Genomic DNA, 22,298 nt, shown 5'->3' on the forward strand with positions numbered 1-22,298 from the left:
TAAGAGAAAAGAGTTTCCAGTTTACGAAAATCCTAAAATACTTCCAAGTTCAATGTACCCAGGATATCTGTCTGTTATCTGGATTCACGTCCCCTTTTTCCACGAGGATATGTGCTCACATGAAGCTGGTTATCAAATCACTAAGTTAAACCAGGGTTTCCACTGCATGTTCACATGAGAGTGGTGGCATTGGCACCATCTAACCAATCACAAACATTGGTATACATACTGTATACTAGCAGCAGAAGAGCTGAGTTTTGCAAAAGAAGAAAGATAGTTTTAGTTTTCATCCTTACAGCTGCAGCCTTAGTGGTGTCAGTGGTCTAACAGTCTAAGACCAAGTAAAGATTAAAATAAAATGGGGCTCATTTATTGGGTCAAGTCTATGCTTCAGCATAGCAGTGATAAGCAGGAGCAGCTTGGAGTCCAGTCTTCTTCACTTCTTCACCAAAACTGCTACAATATAGCACATTTAAAATCTGAGATAACCCAAAGTGTTTTACATTTGAGGCATATGACAAAGAACATTAAAAAATATCATGTTTCACTTAAACACAGATTCGAGTCTCAAACTTCTAAATTTAACCAATGATTCACAATTAAATAAAACTATGTTTTTCATAAAGCAAACACATTTACTGCCACAAAAACTTTCTTCATTTTTGAATTGAAGCAATGAAAGAATTTTCTAACTTCATCTTTATGTTCACGAAGGAAGAGAAACATGAAACATGTCAGAATATGTTTTTTCTTTCTATGGTCAAGCTGATCACAACTTCTGTAATAATCTTTAACAGGTTCTTGGCTAAATTGTGTGCTTAGGGTAGCATCTCTGCTCTTGAAATTTGATTTATCTGCCCATGAAAATTACGAACTATCAGGGTACTAGGTCTTTGACTCAGTATTTGAGTCTTATTTTGTATTCAGTATTCAGCTTTATGAAGATGTTTTAAGTTCAAGTTTATACAGTTTGGTCTTGAGTCCAAATCTTTTATGTCTGAGTTTTTTGTATTTCTACTTATGTTGTCTTGTCTTTGTCTCATCCTTGTGTCTCTTGTGAGATTCTGTCATGTCCTCTATGTATGTTTCCCAAGTCATGTCTATGTTTATTCCCTCTGTCTCATGTTTGTTTTCGTATTTGTGTCTCTCTCCATGTTTCTGGCTCCCTCGCCCTCCTACGTTCCTCCCCTTTGCGTTTCATCCTCAATCTTCACTTCATCCTTTGTGTTTCCACTTTCCTCGTCACCCTTTAGTGTATACATTGTCTCCGTCTTCCTCAGCCTTTTGTCAGACCACCAGTTAATCCTCTTTCGTGTTCCTGTGTTTTCAAGGTATTTCCAAGTGTTCCAGGTTTTCATGTGTTAATTTTCCCACTTTAGGCTTTATGATTAGTTTCTTGTCTAGTTGGTTTTCTTGTTTGGTTTATGCTTGTAATCAGTCACAATAAAAGGCTCGCTTTTTGTTAAGTTTAGTTCTGCCTCTGTTTGTCTCCAACAAAACATTGATTCTTTAAAAAGGAAACTTTGTCTAAATTTTACAACTCAATACCAGTAAGGCTAACGATGAGATAATCAGTTTCCGAAGAGGACTAAGGACAGACCCAGAAGCAAGATAATGCATAAGGATATTTAATTTCACACAAGAGATTCACAGACTTAAGCACTAACACACTACAACTTTTTCAAGGAATGTTCTAACAATAGTTGGGAAAAACGTGGGGTAGTGGACAGGATGGTGATATATTTTTTAAATATATTCTCAGTCTTTTCCATCCAAAACAGGGTTCCAAGGGAAAATGTGAAAATGTCTCCTTCAACTCCACAAGACTGGTTGGTAAACTTCCACACATCTTTAAATATCTTCAAGAAAATCAAGAGCCAATCCACTTTTCCACGATCAGGAAGAAATCCGCATCGTTCCTTCAGAATCCTGGTTTCAACTAACAGGCAGACTCTTCTCTCCCGTGTCCAGGCATATACCTTTCCAGGATTTTATATCATATCTTATTATATATGCTATTCAGACACATTATTATTATTGTTATTGTTATTATTATTATTATTATTATTATTATTATTATTATTATTATTATTATTATTATTATTATTATTATTATTATTAATAATAATAATAATAATAATAATTCCCACTGCAGAAGAACTTTCCAAATATGAGATAAATATCTCCTCTCATCCTCATTTTTAAAAATTCTCATTTTACTCTCTGAGGAGTAGTGATGAGTGACAGATGGTTTCTTCCACTGAAAACACTACGTCCAGATGAACAGAATCAACCTTTTGAGTAATTTGCCTGCTTGCCTGTATTGGCCCTGTCATAAACCCACTTTTACAACTAACAGCTATTCCAGATTTTATGTGAAATTTTCAACTTGTGTGAAATCTCATGTGTCTTTTCAAGTGTATCATCTGAATGAATCTTTTCCCACAGGTGCTACAACAATGTGGCTTCTCACCTGTGTGAATTCTCATATGAATTTTCAAGTTTATCATCTGACTGAATCCTTTTCCACAGGTACTACAAGAATGTAGTTTCTCACCTGTGTGACTTCTCTGATGTCTTTCCATTGTTGGTTTATGACCAAATCTTTTTCCACAGGTGATGCAAGAATAAGGCTTCTCACCTGTATGAATTGTCATGTGTTTTTTGAATGTCGATTGGTCTCTAAATCTTTTCCCACAGGTGCTACAACAATGTGGCTTATCATCTGTGTGAATTCGCATATGTCTGTTGAATGCTGACAAAGCACAAAACTCTTTTCCACAGATGGTACAAGAATATGGCTTCTCACCTGTGTGAATTCTCATGTGAGTTTTAAGGTTAATTAGCTGACTGAAACTTTTTCCGCAGGTATTACAAGAATATGGTTTCTCACCTGTGTGGATTCTAATGTGATTTTTCAAATGTATCATCTGACTACATCTTTTTCCACAAGTGTTACAACAATATGGCTTCTCATCTGTGTGGATTCTTACGTGAGTCTCCAATCCTGATTTCCTACTGAAACCTTTCCCGCAGGTGGTACAAGAATAAGGTTTCTCACCTGTGTGTGATCTCAGATGTCTCGTTAGGTTGGATTTATCATGAAAGGATTTTCCACAAATCTCACATTTTGCAGACTTTTTACTTATTTCAGATTTACACTGAGTCTCTGACAATGGAGAATTTTCCACTCTGTTACTGTTATTCGTGTCATATGTCTTCTTATTCAGCTCCGCATATCGAGTTGATTCTGAGTTGATGTGCTTACTTTTTTCCTGATCTTGACTCTCTGGTTCAGGAGAGCTGTGAGAAAGGAGCTGATCACTGTGTGGCTCTGAATCACTGTGGTCACCTCCATCATAACCAAGAGTTACAAGAAAGGTTTCAGTCTCCTGCTTCAATACGAGCTGCTCTCCCTCCTTGCTGGTGTAGAGTTCCTCGTGTTCTTCTTTAATCTGCAGAGTCCCTGGATCCTCCTGGTTCATAATGTGGCTCTTCTCCTTGTTATCCATCTGCTGGTCTGTGAAATCCTCTTCATCCTTACAGACATGTTGATATGGAAAATCTGAAGCGGTAAATAAACAAAACAAATGTCAGAAAATTTAAAAAATGTGATGATGTTGAGGCAATGATCTAAATGAATCAAGGGTGAGAAAGCCAAACTCCAAATCACACAGAGATTTTAACTGACAAAGAAAAATAGGAACCAACGGAAAGTAACAAATATTGAATGAACGTAGAAATGAGGGAACTAAACACAACTTCACTAATATTAAACTAGGATTAAAATATAACAATAACTAAAATGCATATATAACTAACTAAACTAACAACACAGACTCAGGATGAAGCCAATATATTTTTCCAGACCCGGATGCTGTTGAAATCGAATTTCTATGCTTACAGCAAAAACATGTAATTCTAGAACTTAAATGGATGACAGAACAAAATGAAACTTCTGGTGTTGGGTTTGTGTCTCTGCACGGGCACAGATTTAGTGTCAACAGCAAGTGGAAATGTTAAACTCGTAAAAATCAAGCGCGTGATAATTAAAAGAACAAGAAAAAGTAATGAGATAAAAGCAATGAGGCTCTCAGTCAAACATTTGACTCTTCTAAGTCTACACATATAGATATAATTTACTTAGTTCTCTTATTTTTCTGATAACAGATGACTGCTGAGTTTTTGTGTGTGTGTGTGTGGGGGGGGGGGGGGGGGGGGTGCACGTGTCACCTGGTCCCTTCAGTAATTATGGAGGACCACAAGAGCCACACTCATCAAAATAAAGAATTCTGTGCATAAATTGTACAGTAAATTATGCATTTGTAAATTAATTTACAAATTCCTTTTTTAAATTATTTTATTTATTCAAACATTACATAAGTAATTTATTATTTAATACGTTTATTTAAAATAAAAATGTAAAATAAAAACACTAATCAATATTTCAAAATGAATAATTAATTCATTAATAAATACTTCAAATCAAAAATTGTTACTGGTATCGCCACATAACCTGGCTTGAGTCATACAAGCTTTGGTTAGATAGTTTAGTTTTCTACCGAAGCTGGGTCTGTTTGTAGATGTAAAGCCAACGGTACTTAAACGTTTTAGAGTAAACCAAGCAGACAGTTCAATCTTTAAGCTAAGTGTATTCACAGGGACCAAACATCTGTCCCATGAGCTGTGGTGAGGAAACAGACCCAACCATGCTGTGCTTGGTTTATAGTTAAAAGAACTCTCATCCTGCATAAACCACTAATAATAAGTCCTCCTCCATGTTTTGTCATGCTTATATCATACAACCTGAGTCTGTCACCTTTGTAATAAAGCCCAACATTTCTGCAGGGTCACATGTCCTGTTTCCCCTTTTTTTGTTTTTAAAATACATAAAGAGTAATTCTATTAAAAACTGTGTTTTCATCCTGCAAGTTAACAGATATTTGATAAACCTCTGCTGTTTTTGTTGTTAACTGTCATGGTTGACTTCATTCTGCAGGTGTCTAGAGTCAGAAAAGACTGACAAGGTGAGAGGTGAAGGCTCTCCACCCCTGATGAAACACCAGGACAAATTCAGCTATGTGTGAGGAAGAGGAGGAAAAAAACGAGACAGCAGCAGGTGAGAGATGGAGAGGAGAACAGGGGAAGAAAATACATCTGTTCTCTGTAATTTGGGGACTGGTAAAAACATTTGAGACAGTTTCTAGATATTTGCTTCCTCCACTATCACTGAAGCTGAATAAAAACAAGAAGAACAGGGAACATTCCCTCAGTGACATTTGGAAAATTAGAAACTAGTCTTTAAAGCTTCACAAAACATTTGTGACCTTTGACATTATGGTGCTATCTGTACTCAGCAAATATTTTTATGAGGGAAACAAATCATTTCTAAAGGCTGTATAATCAGAGTGACTCCGTTTTTCTGCAGCTCCAAGGAAGTGAACTCTTCAGTTTCATCATTTCCACTGCACCAGTAGAAATGTTGTTGATGTTAAATGTTTAAGAAACACATGCACTATTGCTACTGATTGCAGCTGATTTTTAGGTTCTTCCTGTTTCTCTAAAAATAAATGTAAATTTGAGCAGTGAGTAGGATCCTAAATTATTCAAATTCATTTTTTATTAAGACCGATACAGGTTTGCATACCTGTTCTGTGTAAGTTTATTTCAGGTTTCCACATATCATCACTGAGTTTGAGTTGTTCATCCTCACTTTCGGCCTCCTCCTTCAGTTTAAGCTGCTCTCCCTCTCCCTGATTGGTGGAGATTTCTTCCTGTTCCTCTTTTATCCGTGGGGCCTCTGGGTCCTCCTGGTCCAGACTGGAGTTTTCCTGCTGGATCCAGACCTGCTGGTCATCCAGACCTTCCTCCTCCTTACACTTCATGCTGCTATTAGAGGTCTGAGGAACAAAAGCACACATGAAAAAGGTTACTAATGTGATGACATGAAAATACACCTCTAAACAAATATAATCCAGTACATATTGAGTTCTTGAATCACTACCCGATTAGCTATTCTTATTGTTGTTTCCTGTGATGCAGTGATCTTTTGTATGTTATCACACCAAGTGGGTAATTTCCATGGGCAGATGGCTCAAAGAGCTAAGATTAGTTAGATTATTAGTAACTTTGGCTCTATCCTGCAACTCATCACTCAGTCCTCACCCTGCATGTTTAGAGCCAATCCCAAATATTTCTTGTAATGTCAATCCTGATGTTTTGATTAAACAGTGCTGAACTCTTGTTGTTGTCAACTGCTCGTGTGTGTTCCTAGTTCATTCAGTCATTTATGTTCAGTTCATTCAACCTAATAATAAATCTATGAGTCCAGCATTTTGGTCCTCTGTCTCCATTCTCCACACACCTGACCTACCAGAACGAAACACTGGGTCAATGACCCAGGTACTGTGACAGTGGGTCAAGGGCGTAGATTTGGCATGGACGGAAGGGACATGTCCCCACCAATATCCAGCGATTATTGAATTGTCCCCACCAATAATTTGGTCTCTTCTAGTAAAGAAAAATAAACCCGATAGAAAGAAAAAAACGATCTGTCAACCTCTCATTCACTTAGCGGTGCAGAAACAGTTAAATTACGTTCTCTACTGGAGTCCTACCTCATGTGACAAATATGGCCAATGTGATTGGTTGTGCCTTTCAGGGAGCTCTTTTTAGTTTCACTTAGTCATTTGTTTAATAGTAATTTAACATTATATAATTCACATATAAAACTATGAATTGTAATTTTAAATGGTTTAAAAGTATGTAGAATAGCATATGTAGGCAAGTATATTTCTCCTTTTTTTTTATCAAGAAGCAAAGACAAAAAAGGAAAAAAAAAAGAAACAGGGCAGGGCTCGGTGGTTGAATCATCCCCACCAATGCTAAAACCAAATCTACGCCCTTGCAATGGGTTTGCAGTGTTTCGGGGTTTTTGTCAGATTTGGGACTGTATTAGTGCGTTAATACAGATATAAAAATATATAATACTGACTTAAATACCTACAGCTTACAAAAAAAGAGTAATGCATGCATTTATGAAGGTGGCAAAGCAACTTCATTAACATACAAATACATGGGGATCTGCTTCACTAACATGTCAGGTTCATACAGTGGCACATTAGTAATAATGCAGCTCTCCTCTGGATAAATCCTAGTATCCACTTGAGTCTCAGTCAACACACAATCCCTACAGCATCCACAATGTGGCAAAAAAGGGTAACCTCATTTATTCTTGATGTGAGATTCAGTGCTATGATAATAAAGTGAAGAAACAAAATATGGTAAATGCATGCATGCAACAAAGACAGAAACCAAATCCTCTGTTCATCAATCCAACGGCATGTAGTACAAGGCAGGAGTAAGTACACAGAAGGTTTGGCAGGGCTGTTTCATATGCCCTAAGCCTAACCTGTTCAGGTGTGCTGCCTCCTAATGTAGCTCAGTTTCAACCACCAATGAACTGTCAACAAGGAATGTAAGGCCAGCCCTGTAGCCACCGCATTAGCATTTTCCAAAAAGAGAGTTTGTTTCTTTCTCTGTGTGTACCCCTGCAACAGATTGTCAATTCGTGAAGGCTGCACCCTGCCTCTCTCCCTGTGACACCTAAGATGAGCTCCTGTTTTGTGAATATTTTTATTCACATACAAATGGTGCCACATCACTCCAGTGCGTTCTGGAAGCACTACGCAAATGCCAAAGAAGAAATGCCTTTTCTTAAATCCAAAAGAAATTATTTTCTAAAAACTGACTGTAGTATAAGTGTATAAGTTTAGATGCTGTTGAACAACATTCTGTATTTTATTTTTGCCAAGTGGGATTTCTGACCGTTTTTCTATTATCTGAGTTTTCCACATTAAAAGCTTGGAGCAGCGGACTCTCATTTAGCCAAGGGTTGGCAAAAAGAGTAAATAAAAAGAAAGGGGAATCGGGTGCTGCCATCTAATAGACTGAGATTTCGTTTGGATCTTTTTAGTCTAAGTTAATGCTGAAGTCACAGTTACCATAATTTTGGCCAGTATGACCATTTTAATTATTTAACATTTTATATTTAAAACAAAAATAAGCGAGGGTGGTGGGATCATCATCTGGTTATCTGGTCCAGACTTGAAGCCCCTCTCTGAAAGCAAAATTCCTGCCGGCCTGCTGGGCGAAGAGAGCCACAGGCGGCAGCGGGCTCTTGTGTAGCCACCGACCGGCAGACAGAGAGCCGAAGCGGACATCCAACTGGGGGCACCCTGCAAACTGCTTTCCCTTACTGCCTCCTCTATCGTAATCTCTAACGCCATCCTCTGCTAACGTAAATTTCCCCTGTGTCTCCTTGGATGCTTAATGCCAAAAGTTTACTGTTAAAGAGAGAGAGGGTGGTGGCGACTTTATTTGGTATATCTATTTTAAAAAAATAGCTCATAGCTGCTGCTTCATTATTGTCTGTTAGCCTGCAGACTGAGCTCCGATCAGGGTCCTTACACGTCTTACTCCTGTGTAAGCGTCACATACCTGTTATCTGTGACTTTATCCCGAGTCTTCGGCTGATAGCTGGCAGTCCGCGTTAAAGGCTGATCTCCTCTTCATCCTGTACGATCGTGTTTTTAGCCTCTGAGCAGATTTTTTCAGCAGTTAATCGCTCGGACACTGAATTAAAGGCAGTGCTGCTCGGACAACTGAAATATTTCTCTCATACCACCAAAACAGGCTCTTCAAGCTAACCGTCTACCGCACATAAAACACCATCCATCAGAGTCCTTGAACTGCACAAAGCTTTTGACCCACCTCAGCAGCTGCATCCTTTCAGGCCGTGAAGGCCGCACTCAGCGTTTTTATATCTCTTACGTCGCGCTGGTCCTGTTGCCTAGCAGCGATGGCAGAAAATTGACACCCATTACTGAAAAAAACAAAGACCATGCTGGTGCTTTGAACCTGCTGTTTGTTCTGTTTTTAACACTCTGTGCTGAAGCTGAAGGAATGTGATGCAGCTTCAAACTAAATTACTTTGATGGGACACAGTGTGCTGTGACAAAGAGTTGTATCATCCTAAAAATATGTGGACAAGCTCAGCTGAGGTGCTTTAACCTCCTCTACACCCCTGTTAGCATGATGACGGCGCCCTCGTGTGTTGTGCATCATCAGACTTCAGTTAACTTAGCAGAAAAAGATATAAAAAACTTCACTGAGCCTTCAGCAGCTTATACATCATCAATAAAGAGAGGTTTAAATATCTGTGTGTGACACAGTGAGTCAGTTTGCTCACAGGAGCCACAACATGTAACACTGCTTTTTCTCTCTTTGCCTGAAGCTCTTATGTTATTTAGCGCTGGAGTTACATTTCTCATGTGCATGGTGTAAGTGCTTAATCGACAACAGTGCCTGCAGAGGATGTGGGTGTGATCCACAGTTGCTCTCCAGGATGAAGGAAAGGTTGGACATCTTTGATTTTTGTGTGTTCTTAGCATAGTTTCACAAACTAGTTTCATTTTTTCCCCTCTAGCTTTAAATACTAAAAACTCACAATAAAAAATATTAGGTGACTTATTTGTAAGTAATTTCCCCATGCACCTTTGCACTAGAACTATAATTTCCCCTACCTGCCAAATCCTCATGGTGGCTACATCCATCTTTTATATTGTTATGTCGCTAAAACTGACTGCATAAATATATAATTAAGTCTGTGATCATTTGCTCACTGACATTCACACCAGTGGCCTGATTTAGGTTATTTTGTATCATCCTGTTCCTCCTTGCACAAAGGAGCAGATATCAGTACTGCTGATGGAATAAGGACCTTCTATGCCATACTCAGCTCTCCTACAGTGCCTGTCTCCCAGAACCTCCTCCATGCTCTTGAGAATGTGTTTGGCAAACACAGCAAAGCTTCTGGTAATTGCACATATTGATGTGCCATCCAGGAGGACTCAGGCTACCTGTGGAAACTCTTAATGGTCCAAGTATCCGCTCGTGCTACCAGTAGTGACACTGGCAAATGCAAAACTCTAGAAAAGATGAGGAGGGGGAAAATGTCAGTGGCTCCTTTTGTAAAACTATTCCTGTTTCAGGGGTTGTGTCATTGTTGCCCTTCTAGATGTTGTTAATTTCATTAACACCAAAGCAGCTGAAACTAATTAGCAACCCCTTCTACTACTTAACTAACCAGATAAATATCCCAGAGGTTTAACTGATTTGATGCTATACTCTGATTAAAAAGTGTTCTTTTAATATCTGAGCAGTGTATTTTTATGCTGTATGAACTGTCAATCTGCAGCTACTCTACACAAATATCTTCAATGAAGCAGCAACGCTCTGCAGCCAGAGCAGCTCAGGAACGGTAATACACACAGAAGCATGTTTCCTCAAATAATCAAAACCTCAGTTTCAAAATACATATAAAATAATGACAGGCGCAACCAAAGCTTCATATTTTAGAAATGACACTTCAGAAAAAAATTGTCACGTTTTACAGAAATTTTTATTTAAATTTTAAGAATAAAGAACCCACAACAATAAGGAACAGAACTAAATAAATCAGGATAAATAAATCAACAGAAGAGGTCCATATGGAAGCTTATTTTTTATGAAAAGTATTACAACATAAGGTGACCTCAAATCCATAAAGGCACATTGTTTTTGGTCTTGTAACTGTCAAGCTTTTAATTTTCTTTAAAGAGATTAAAGACTCTTTATTAGACAATAAAATAATAAAATCTTGGCTATAAAAAAAGCCAAGTACCCACAGAAAAATATTTTTTCTGTAACAACGCTGTCAAGTGAAAAAACTGAAGAATCTGGATCTACAATTAATATTTATCACCTCACCAGCACTAACACAATATATAAATTTATAATATACATATGTACACAAACTGACCAAGCATAAAACTATGACCATCTGCCTAATATTGTGTTGGCTACCCTTTTGCTGCAAAAACAGCCCTGACTGTTCAAGGGATGGACTCCAGACCCCTGAAGGTGTACTGTGGTATGGACTTGTTTGTCCGACACATCCCACAGATGCTCGACTGGACTTATATCTGGGGAATTCGGAGTGCAAGTCAACACCTCAAAATTCTTGTTGTGCTCCCTGCAAGCATTTTTGCTTTTGGTAGGGCACATTACCCCACACAGAGAGGCCACAGGCTTCTTAAGGTTTCTTCACAAAAGGTAAAGAGGTCCAGTTACTTTCTTTCCAAACTCCTTAAACTAACATGCCTGGATGATTGAGAAACTACACACATCAGAGAATACCATTTCCATGAATGGGTGTTCATGGTCTACAACAATACTAGGTAGTTGATACGATCTTCACATACCCATTGTCCACATGGCCAGGGATAAGCATGGACACTCCGACTGGTATGCAGTAATTCAATGTTATTTGTATAACACAAAAACCCCAACAATCAGTCAACTCCCTATAAGTAAGCACTCTGTGACAGTGGGAAGAAAAAAAAACTCCCTTTTAACAGGAAGACATCTGCTGCAGAACCAGGTTCAGGGAGGAGGAACAATTGACTACGACCAGTTGGGGTGAGGGTAAGACAACTATGCAGCGCCCAAACTGCAATGCACTGTACAGGGAGTGCAGAATTATTAGGCAAATAGCTGTATAGGCTCGAAAGCCTACTATCAATTAAGCATATTAGGTGATGTGCATCTCTGTAATGAGAAGGGGTGTGGTCTAATGACAGCAACACCCTATATCAGGTGTGCATAATTATTAGGCAACTTCCTTTCCTTTGGCAAAATGGGTCAAAAGAAGGACTTGACAGGCTCAGAAAAGTCAAAAATAGTGAGATATCTTGCAGAGGGATGCAGCAGTCTCAAAATTGCAAAGCTTCTGAAGCGTGATCATCGAACAATCAAGCGTTTCATTCAAAATAGTCAACAGGGTCGCAAGAAGTGTGTGGAAAAACCAAGGCGCAAAATAACTGCCCATGAACTGAGAAAAGTCAAGCGTGCAGCTGCCAAGATGCCACTTGCCACCAGTTTGGCCATATTTCAGAGCTGCAACATCACTGGAGTGCCCAAAAGCACAAGGTGTGCAATACTCAGAGACATGGCCAAGGTAAGAAAGGCTGAAAGACGAGCACCACTGAACAAGACACACAAGCTGAAACGTCAAGACTGGGCCAAGAAATATCTCAAGACTGGTTTTTCTAAGGTTTTATGGACTGATGAAATGAGAGTGAGTCTTGATGGGCCAGATGGATGGGCCCGTGGCTGGATTGGTAAAGGCAGAGAGCTCCAGTCCGACTCAGACGCCAGCAAGGTGGAGGTGGAGTACTGGTTTGGGCTGGTATCATCAAAGATGAGCTTGTGGGGCCTTTTCGGGTTGAGGATGGAGTCAAGCTCAACTCCCAGTCCTACTGCCAGTTTCTGGAAGACACCTTCTTCAAGCAGTGGTACAGGAAGAAGTCTGCATCCTTCAAGAAAATCATGATTTTCATGCAGGACAATGCTCCATCACACGCGTCCAAGTACTCCACAGCGTGGCTGGCAAGAAAGGGTATAAAAGAAGAAAAACTAATGACATGGCCTCCTTGTTCACCTGATCTGAACCCCATTGAGAACCTGTGGTCCATCATCAAATGTGAGATTTACAAGGAGGGAAAACAGTACACCTCTCTGAACAGTGTCTGGGAGGCTGTGGTTGCTGCTGCACGCAATGTTGATGGTGAACAGATCAAAACACTGACAGAATCCATGGATGGCAGGCTTTTGAGTGTCCTTGCAAAGAAAGGTGGCTATATTGGTTGCTGATTTGTTTTTGTTTTGTTTTTGAATGTCAGAAATGTATATTTGTGAATGTGGAGATGTTATATTGGTGTCACTGGTAAAAATAAATAATTGAAATGGGTATATATTTGTTTTTAGTTAAGTTGCCTAATAATTATGCACAGTAATAGTCACCTGCACACACAGATATCCCCCTAAAATAGCTAAAACTAAAAACAAACTAAAAACTACTTCCAAAAACATTCAGCTTTGATATTAATGAGTTTTTTGGGTTCATTGAGAACATGGTTGTTGTTCAATAATAAAATTATTCCTCAAAAATACAACTTGCCTAATAATTCTGCCCTCCCTGTATATTCTAACTTTCTTTCTATTAAAACCAGCATTAACTCTGTTTTGGGGGTTGTTTGTTGGACCGGACCACATGGGCCAGCCTTTGATCCCACTTGGATCAGTGAGCCGTGGCTGTCTATGAGACCATCACTGGTTCACCACTTTTCATTCTTTGGCCCACGTTGGATACATGCTGACCACTGCAGACCGGGAACATCCCATAAGAGCTGCATTTTTGAAGATACTCTGACCCAGTTGTCTGACCCAAAGTCAACCTCACTCACTCAACCATTTTTCCTGTTTAGCTCATCAACTCTGAGAGAAGAATGTTTACTTGCTTCCTAATATATCCTACCCCCCAACAAGAGCCAAGATGTAGAGATAATGTTGTTCACTGGTCATAATACTATGCCTGATAGGTGTACATATATATCTGCTCAGACAAATGTAAAAATCTGGGTTTCCCCTACATCATAAGTATAAGGCAAACAAACAATACAAAAAGTGTTTTTACTGTCCAGGAGATAAAATGTAGCTCATTGACCTGAATGTAAGTTCATCTCTTCCTTCTGGTTTTGGAGTTATTTGGTTTCTCACTAGTGTGAGTTTTACCATTAACACACTGCTATGTCTAACGGCTCTGATAGACTCTAAGGATGAAACTTTTAAGCTGTGTGAGTTTCTATGTTTGTCTGACTGCATCTTTTCTCACAGGTGTCAAAAGAACGTGGCTTGTCCCCTGTGTGGGTTTTGATATGTTTTCTTAATGTTGACTGATCTCTAAATTCTTTTCCACAGGTGCTACATGAATATGGCTTTTCACCTGTGTGGATTCTGATGTGAGTTTTCAAGTGTTTTCTCTGAGTAAATCCTTTCCCACAGGTCCCACAAAAATAGGGCTTCTCGCCTGTGTGAATTCTCATGTGAGTTTTCAAGTTTATCATGTGACGGAAACTTTTCCCACAAGCAATGCAAGAATAAGGTTTCTCACCAGTGTGAATTCTAACATGAACTCTGAATGCTGATGAGTCACTGAAACATTTCCCACAGGTTTCACAAGAATAGGGCTTCTCACCTGTGTGGATTCTCATGTGAGTTTTCAAGTGTATCGTCTGACTGAAACCTTTGCCACAGGTGCTACAAGAATAGGGTTTCTCACCTGTGTGAATCCTTTCATGATGATCTAAAGTTGATTTCTTTGTGAATCTTCTCCCACAAGAGCTGCAAGAATATGGCTTTTCACCTGTGTGAATTGCCATATGGCTTTTCACATGTATGAGCTGACTGAATCTTTTCCCACAAGTGCTGCAAGAGTAAGGTTTCTCACCTGTGTGAACTCTTAGATGCTTAGTCAGCCTGTATTTATACTGAAAAGTTTTTCCACAGGTGTCACATTTTAATGACTTTTCACTTATGTCAGTTTTGCACTGACTCTCCGTCACTGGACAGTTATCTGTTTTGTTACTGTGATGTCTTCTCTTCTTCGGCTCTGCATATCTAGTTGATCCTGTCTGCACATGCTCACTTTCTTTCTGATCTTGGCTCTCTGGTTCAGGAGAGTTGTAAGAAAGGAGATGGTCACAGTTTGGTTCTGATTCACTGTGGTCACTTTCCTTATAAATAGGAGTCACTATAAAGATATCAGCCTCCTGCTTCAGAACAAGCTGCTCTCCCTCCTGACTGGTGCAGAGTTCCTCCGGTTCCTCTTTAATTTGTGGAGGATCTGGGTCGACCTGGTTCAGACTGGAGTTTCTATCTTGGTTATCAACCTGCTGGTTATTCATAGCCTCCTCCTCCATACACATATATTGTTGCGGGAGATCTGATGTGACACATGGACAAAAATGATATGGAAAAAAAAAAAAAAAACACAACTGGGTATTTCAGGTTGTAAATCTAGTATTCAAAATTATCACACGTTCATACTAGAATATTATAGAACAGCACTGAAGGACACTTTATTTTAATTCTCATATAATGTCTCACCTATTTAGAAGTAATGTATTCATCTCACATATGGGCTGTTTCAAGCACTTCTATATGTTGTATTTAGGTATCTGCACTAGTAGACTGTTTTCTGTCCAGGCAGTCTTCTTTCATGTAGTAGAAGAAAGATAGCACTTAGGTTCCTCAGATGGGACACAGGGCACTTCAAAGGGGGAATGCTTTGACAAGGGGGGATATTTAATAGATTTTCAGGTCAGAGTGACCACGCTAAAAATAATAAACAGAAAACTGGACAGTTTTCAATCTTTTGAAGCTTAATGTCTGCCATGGGTGAAGTCATGAGTTGAAATTAATAAGTGGGCGATTAAAAGACCACCCTCTAGAAATCGAGAGCCCAAAAGCTTGGGGCAGCTTGTCCATCTTTGATTATGCTTGAATCTGAGTACTTCCTGCAGAACGTCATGGGAGAGAGTTTTACTTTCTGCCTTTGGTTTTTGAGTTTCTTTTTTTTCACCAAACTGTCCTGCATTTGAAGTTGCATTAAAAATTGCCAAGTATGGTTCAGAGGCCAAGGACCTGGAAAGTGAAATCCTCACCAGAACGAAAGAAGTCAGTTTCCACTTTGGCTTATGAGAATGTAGGTTTAATGTTCAATGTTAAAGGTTTAGGGGAAAAAATACATAAATGGTATTTTGAAGTTTCACATACCTATTCTGTGTAATTTTATTTCAGGCTTCCACATAATATCTAGCTCTCCCCCAGTCCAGATGATGATGCCTTCAGTCTCCTGCTTCACTACAAGCTGTTCTTCCTCCTGACTGATCCAGAGTTCATCCTGTTCCTCTTTAATCTGTGGAGGCTCCGAGTCCTCCTGGTCCATACTGGAGGTACTCTCCTGGTTACACATCTGCTGGTCATCCAGACCCTCCTCTTCCTCACACTTCATGTTGCTGTGGGAGGTCTTAATGAAAGGGACACTAGAAAGAGGTTATTGATGTGATGACAAGAAAACAAACATTTTAAAAAATATCTTCCAGTATGCCTCTACACAATGAGCATGTCTCTCATATATGTGAATAAGTGCACAAATGTTTCAAGAGCACCTGTGCGAGTCACTCTTGAGTTCTAGCACCCTTAATAGTAGAGTACAAAACATTAGGGGAGGTTCTAAGAAACTTATGTTTTAAAACACTTTTTGGTTGTCACTTTTGTGAGATAACAAACATCAGTAACTACATGACAGAAAATCCTTTCCATGAGAAAAAGAAATCTATATTTAATGATTACTAGCTGCAGATTTTAATGTAGGTGAAGTGAAAAGAGGAGACAAGGAGGTCTTGGGTTGGTATGGTGTTCCTGTTAAGTAGTGCAGGAAAGATGATGGTGGGTTTCATGAAAAGGATGGAAACAACTGTAGTGAACACATGGATCAACAAGGAGGAGGAATTTAGGGTGACAGATAAGAGTGGAGAAGGGAGCACACAGGTGGATTACAGCTTATGCAGAATGTGCGGTCTGAAAGCAAAGACACCCGAAGGTGGTGTTATTCGAGAATGCAGCTAGGCAGCATCGGATGGCAGTCTATGGTATGGCTTCAAATATCAAGAAGAGGAAACAAGTGAAGGAAGAAGCAAGGATTAAATGGTAGAAGCTGAAGAAGGAAAAATGTTCCACAGAGTTCTGGAAGGAGTTGAGACAGGCTCTGGGTGGTAGGGACTAGAGGTGGGTTTTGATTATTGATTTTCCGATTAAAATCGATTCTAGCTTGAATAATGTGATATCGAATCCTGAATCGATTTTTAAATATAAATTTAGTTTGCCCAAAATGCTAGAGTCTCAGGTTAAACCTCACAAAATTTCGAGAACCACCAAACGGCTAAAGCAGTAAATGAGAGCGTGGACTCGCCAACGCATCGGAAACAGTTTCTCACCCGACGGCATGGACACGCCGTCGGGGCTGAAAGCCGAGAGCTCACAGATTCTGATGTGTCAGCGGGGCTGCACTTTGTGCTTAAATCTTGTTTTGTGCTAGATTCTGAAGCTTCAGGTTTTGTCTCTCTCCAAACAAAGTTGATTGAACCAGCCACAAAAGAAGATCCAAACTACGCTTTACATGTCGCTTCACATAAGCATCATCGTTAATTCCCTCTTCCTGTTTTGCTTCCACCACGATAAAAAAAAAAAATATCACACTTCCTGCAGCGCTCTCTCGCTCACTCTCTCAGTGTACTTCAACAACAGTTTCCCATCTAAACAGCTCTGTTTTCTGCATTATTTGCTTGCTTATTACCCACCAGTCTACCGTTATGTACAGCGCTGTCGGGCACTGTTTTTTTGTTGTTGTTTTTGTTAATCTAACTGACTTCCAACAAGAAAGCCTCATTTCTGCTGTTCAATACTGAAGAAATTTAAACTTTTTAGAATTATGCAAAATTGCAAAACGCTTAGCTGTGTCTCTAATAAAACCTCTGTAACTTTACTCTGCTTCACTTCATCAGCATCAGGCAATGTTTATATGTTGATTCATGGGTTTCTTCAGTTTTTGTTCTACTACATTTTTAAGGTTATCTGCTATAAAAAGCCAGGCCAGGAAAATCGCCTTCATGTTTTTCCGTGTTTAATGCTCAGTTACTTTGACACAAAGGCATCTGCTGTGATGCTTACACCTCTGATAAAGTCTCACAAATGTCAGCTTTCTTTTTATAGATATAAAAATATGGATATGTACTGATAAATGATCAGAATTATAATATTTCTGACTGTCTGAGGCAAAATTTCCCCGATTCAAGTCGAATTGAATCGATTCAGGACCTTGTGAATCGGAATAGAATCAATTCTAGAAATCAGTGACGATACCCAGCCCTAGTAGGAACGTGTTGCCAGATGAATGGGAAGGTACAGTTGTAGTCGTGAGGGAAACTCACAACCAGGTGATTGATGTATCCTTTGGAGAGAGGAAAGAGAACAAAGAGACTTGTTGATGGACAGAGGAACTACAGGAAAGTATTCAAAGGAAGAGGTTAGCAAAGAAAAAGGAGGATAGTCAGTCAACAGGAACACATCGGTGGCTAGGCAGAGATCAAGCTGGAAAAGATGTGCAGCAGGTTAGCATGTTTAAGGATAAATATGGATATGTACTAATGAGTGAAGGGAGTGTATGGAGAAAATGGAAGCAGTACTTCGAATGAAGCTGCAAAGCAGTAAGAAAAAGGTAGACCACAGAGAAGATTCATGCATGTAGAGAAAGAGGATATGCAGAAGGCTGGCAAAATTATAGACATTCTCTACTTAAGTCCAATTCCACCTGAATTCGACCAGATGTTTCATGGTGTCAAACTCCAGTCCTCAAGCGCCGGTGTCCTGAAACTTTTCCATGTGTCCCTGCTGCAACACACCTGAATAACATAAGTAGGTCATTAGCAACACTCTATAGAAATTGACTGCATGCTGAGGTGGCAGTTCAGCAATTTGATTCATGTAACAGCAGCTCATGACTGAATGAACACGGTGCACGTAGTTTTAGAAGTACATCTTTCCAAACACTTTACGTCACTTCAGTTTACTTGAGTAGGTTTAGGGGTTGCTACCGCAGCATGCAGTCAAGTGTTTTGCTAATGACCTACTAAGTTTATTCAGGTGTGTTGCAGGAGGGACACATGGAAAAGTTTCAGGACACAGGCCCACAAGGACTGGAGTACGACACAACTGCTCTACACTGACAGTATACAGTTTGTGCTGTCTTTATACTGGACGGCCACCAGTCAAACACACTGATCTTTACTTTAAATCCATCACAGTACAGCAAACTAACCTGTTTATCTATTTTAATGCAGCCTTTAAATAACAGTCTACCTCATGTTTGTTTTGCAGCATGTTTTACAATATATATTTTAAAAAAAACAAAAAAAAAAACAGTGTCACATGTACAAACCCAATATCTGATAAAAAGCACAAGGACTTAAATGTAAGCTTTAAATGAGCAGTCCTTCCCTTTAAATCTAAGCTCTCTTTATCCTCTCCTGTCCTATCTCTCTTATCTTTCTCCATCTCTGAGTGAAGTTAGCTCTTTCTTTTCATTCCCAGTGCAATACAGCAGCTGGACCTTTAGCTTGCAACACACTGTGAGACAAACTCCACACAAACAGTTTGTGTGTTAGCTGATGTTTGTTGAGCCAATAGAAATGCTGCATTTGAAATCACCTGCCACTAAAAAACATTGCTCCCTTTATGCTCACTACTCTTCTGCAGGGCTAGTTAGAGGCTGAAGTATCACACTTGCAACTTATGGACACCTGCAGTTGTTCTGGTGTTGTGCCAAAAATAAGAAAAGAAGAAGAAAACGCAACCCACTTTAAACCCTGACTATCAGACACCATTGTGCCTCTTTAATGCCTTTTTATCAACATACCCTGGTGATTAATACACGAACAGGATTGCCCCTCATGTGTTACTGTTCACGCTTAAATCAGTTTGATGTTTGAAGGCGTGCAGTGACATGAAATAATAGCTTCCCTCATATCCCTTAAACCAAAAGTAACAAGCCTGTTTTGAAAATGTAAGAAGTAAAAGTAAAAAGTACTCAAGTAAGGCACAGAAGGCCAAAAATTCTATTTAAGTACAGTAACAAAGTATTTGTACTTTGTTACTTCCTATATAAACATATTACCAACAAAGTGTTCTTATATTCTTAGACTGAGATTTTATCATTTTAGCTGGCTTTGGGACAATCTGCTTTTTTCTGGACTTTTTATTGCATTTTAGTGTTTGGCTTTTGAGCGACTTCTTCAGCTCTGTTTCTATACTACCGTAATAATTAAGAGACCTCACAAGGGTACCACATAATGATGTGAAGCCAAAGAGCTTCAGCACCATGGAGCAGCAGCACATCCAAAGCTCAGTGCAGTGCAGTCACTACTGTAATCCTTCATACTGTCCATATTTAATGTAGGGTTTGAATCAGGCCATGAATTTCCTCATAATAAGTATTTTTTACCAATTGGTGAACTACAGATCTAATTAGGATGTATAAATAGCCTATCTCACATAACTCACCGAACTTCCCAACATATAATGATGGAAAACTTAAAACAGATACCAGTGATGTGCAAAAGTCTTCAGCCAATCTTTATATTTTGCATCCAAGGAGCCAGTTTCTGGTAATGTTTTACAGAGGTCTTGAGTAATACTTCTCCAGCCTTTCAGAAGGTCTTTAGAAATTGGCTGCTCTTTCACTTTTTTCAGTCCAGCCCTTGTACCTGACAATTATCAGAGGATTTTTTTTCCCAATCAAGCATAAAACAGGCATCTAACTCAAACTCAGTCGAGAGCTTTGGACTGTCATTCAAGAAGAAAGCTAATTTTAACAGATTTCAGGCTGTGTTGAGGAACACAGGTGGTCATACCAAGTGTTGCCTTTCAAGCTCATAGAATTGTACAAACTCTGTTTTAGCCTTACATACTGGATTTCCATGCATGTTTGCATGTGTTTCAATAACCGTTTTCCAATTTTCTTCTCATAATATGAAGAGATGAGGGGTGGCTCGAGACTTTTGCATGGTACCTTAACAAGTCACAAGCACTCTCACTTCAGTGTGTCTGACATTAAATAGATATATTTAGTCTGCCATTTACCTTCACTCTTAACTGCAAAGCGTCACTAGTCAAGTTTACACTTATCAATGCTCTTCATAATTTTCAGGTCTACTGTTGGTCGGGGGTTTGAAATAATATGACATAGAAACAGAATTTTATATTTAATTGTTGTCTCTAAAGGGAATAGGTCTGTTCATATTACAGTTTGAAAGACAGATTACATCTATCTATGCAAAAGTGAGGAGAAAAAGCAAGAGAGAGCTGGGGGCTTTATCTCTTCAGCGCGGCAGTAAAACAAGATGTAAAATAATCGCAGCGTTGAACAAGATTTTTTGTTTGTTTGTTTGTTGAAAATTTTAATAGTTAATATATTTAAAGATTTAAAGAGATGGAAAAGTAATGTAAATAACTCTTGGCTGAAGTATTAAAATCACAACAGTAAACTGAAAAAAGGGGAATAACATGCGCATATCACAAACAAGTATATTTAAGAATAAGAAATTTGTATGGTCCGAATTTCTGACTTTACGGTGTATACGTAAAGGCACCACACAAACGATTTGTGAAGGTGCGTTTAGCCGTAAACAGCAATGTAGACGCTCACTAGGTTTTATTTTTATGTTATTTTTTTTGTGCTTCTCCAAAGTGTATATGGTAGCTGGGAAGACCTGCACAACAGCCACATGGCGATGTTGAGAGAGACCTACGGTACTGTGCAGAAAGCAGAAGCTTTCTTTGTCTCTGTTTGACTTTAATACACGAAGCCTTCCAGTAAAATCACTTCCTCGTGTGTAACGCTAAAAGAAGTTTACCGTTTAAAAGGGAACTTGTGTTATTTCTATACAAACAGGTCATAGTTGCTCATTGATTTACTCTTTCTGTCTACAATCTGGGCTCCGATCAGTGTCCTACATGAGTCGTATTCCTGCGTTAATTCATTGTGATCGTCACAGTTTTACATACCAATTTATGTGTAACTTTATCTCGAGTTTCCGGCTGATATCCAGCAGTCTGCGGTGATGATTGATCTCCTCCTCATACCGGACGATTGTTTTGCAACCTGAGAGAACGTCTTCGATAACAGCAGTTAATCTCGCCTCGATAAACTCTCACTTGAACACAGAGGTAAGTAGTAAGCGTGCGTCATTTCCGTTCTTATTGTTTTCTTGTTAATTTCCGGCAGATTAAACGCATCAAAATGTTATTGCTGCCCCCTTCAGGCCATTCGTACAATTTCAACGAGTTACTTACGAGCCCCTCACTGGTACTTTGAAGAAACCTGAATGTATGACTCTACAATAATCCAAGTTAAATATTGATCCAAGGAATAGTCTATGCATAAAGTTTCTTTCTCAGCATAGGTGGAGCCGATCATAAAAGCATGCCTAGCACATTCTGCCTTTCCACATGTGCATTTTTTCAATATGATGACCAATAATAAGTGCCAACCCATAACTGAAATCACAGTGCACCAGCCTAAGTCTGGTGAATAGCCTGTTTATGGCTTATGTTTATCATGCCAAAGCAGCTCAGTGTAATTTAAATTCAGACTTTGGTTTAGGTTTGGATAGCTTTATTCCTTTAATACATGAAATCATTGTTATAAAAATTCCTTTGTGGATTTACTTGAGTTATCTTTGCATATTAATACAATTTGTTTAATGATCTGAAACATGTAAATTTGAACAACAAATATG

At 39.0% G+C, this 22,298-nt stretch overlaps 1 protein-coding gene across 1 annotated transcript; it reads right to left on the reverse strand.

Annotated features, from left to right (window-relative positions):
- Positions 1 to 2,384: 2,384 nt before the first annotated feature.
- LOC147307696 (uncharacterized) lies at positions 2,385 to 21,740 on the reverse strand. Its single transcript, XM_086271597.1, has 6 exons — positions 21,565 to 21,740; positions 18,314 to 18,404; positions 15,718 to 15,986; positions 13,734 to 14,884; positions 5,648 to 5,900; positions 2,385 to 3,565 (listed from the first exon to the last, which is right to left on the reverse strand). Exons 2-6 carry the CDS (start codon positions 18,334 to 18,336, stop codon positions 2,385 to 2,387), a joined length of 2,877 nt encoding a protein of 958 aa, XP_086127723.1. The 5' UTR covers positions 18,337 to 18,404; positions 21,565 to 21,740.
- Between the last annotated feature and the right edge of the window lie 558 nt (positions 21,741 to 22,298).

This window comes from Aulonocara sp. 'chitande type north' Nkhata Bay, linkage group LG18 (assembly GCF_057382095.1).
Source record: "Aulonocara sp. 'chitande type north' Nkhata Bay isolate Kocher_YH1m ecotype deep benthic linkage group LG18, A_spYH_male_GT1.1, whole genome shotgun sequence".
Taxonomy (NCBI): Eukaryota; Metazoa; Chordata; class Actinopteri; order Cichliformes; family Cichlidae; genus Aulonocara; species Aulonocara sp. 'chitande type north' Nkhata Bay.

Excerpts from the sequence above, each read along its gene's own strand:
- LOC147307696 (XM_086271597.1), bottom strand. The coding sequence starts at position 18,336 with ATGAAACATCTGGTCGAATTCAG. Across the intron at positions 5,901-13,733 it reads CAAACATAGAAACTCACACA|ACCTCTAATAGCAGCATGAA; the intron begins GCTTAAAAGTTT and ends TTTGTTCCTCAG. Across the intron at positions 3,566-5,647 it reads AATAAACTTACACAGAACAG|ATTTTCCATATCAACATGTC; the intron begins GTATGCAAACCT and ends TTACCGCTTCAG.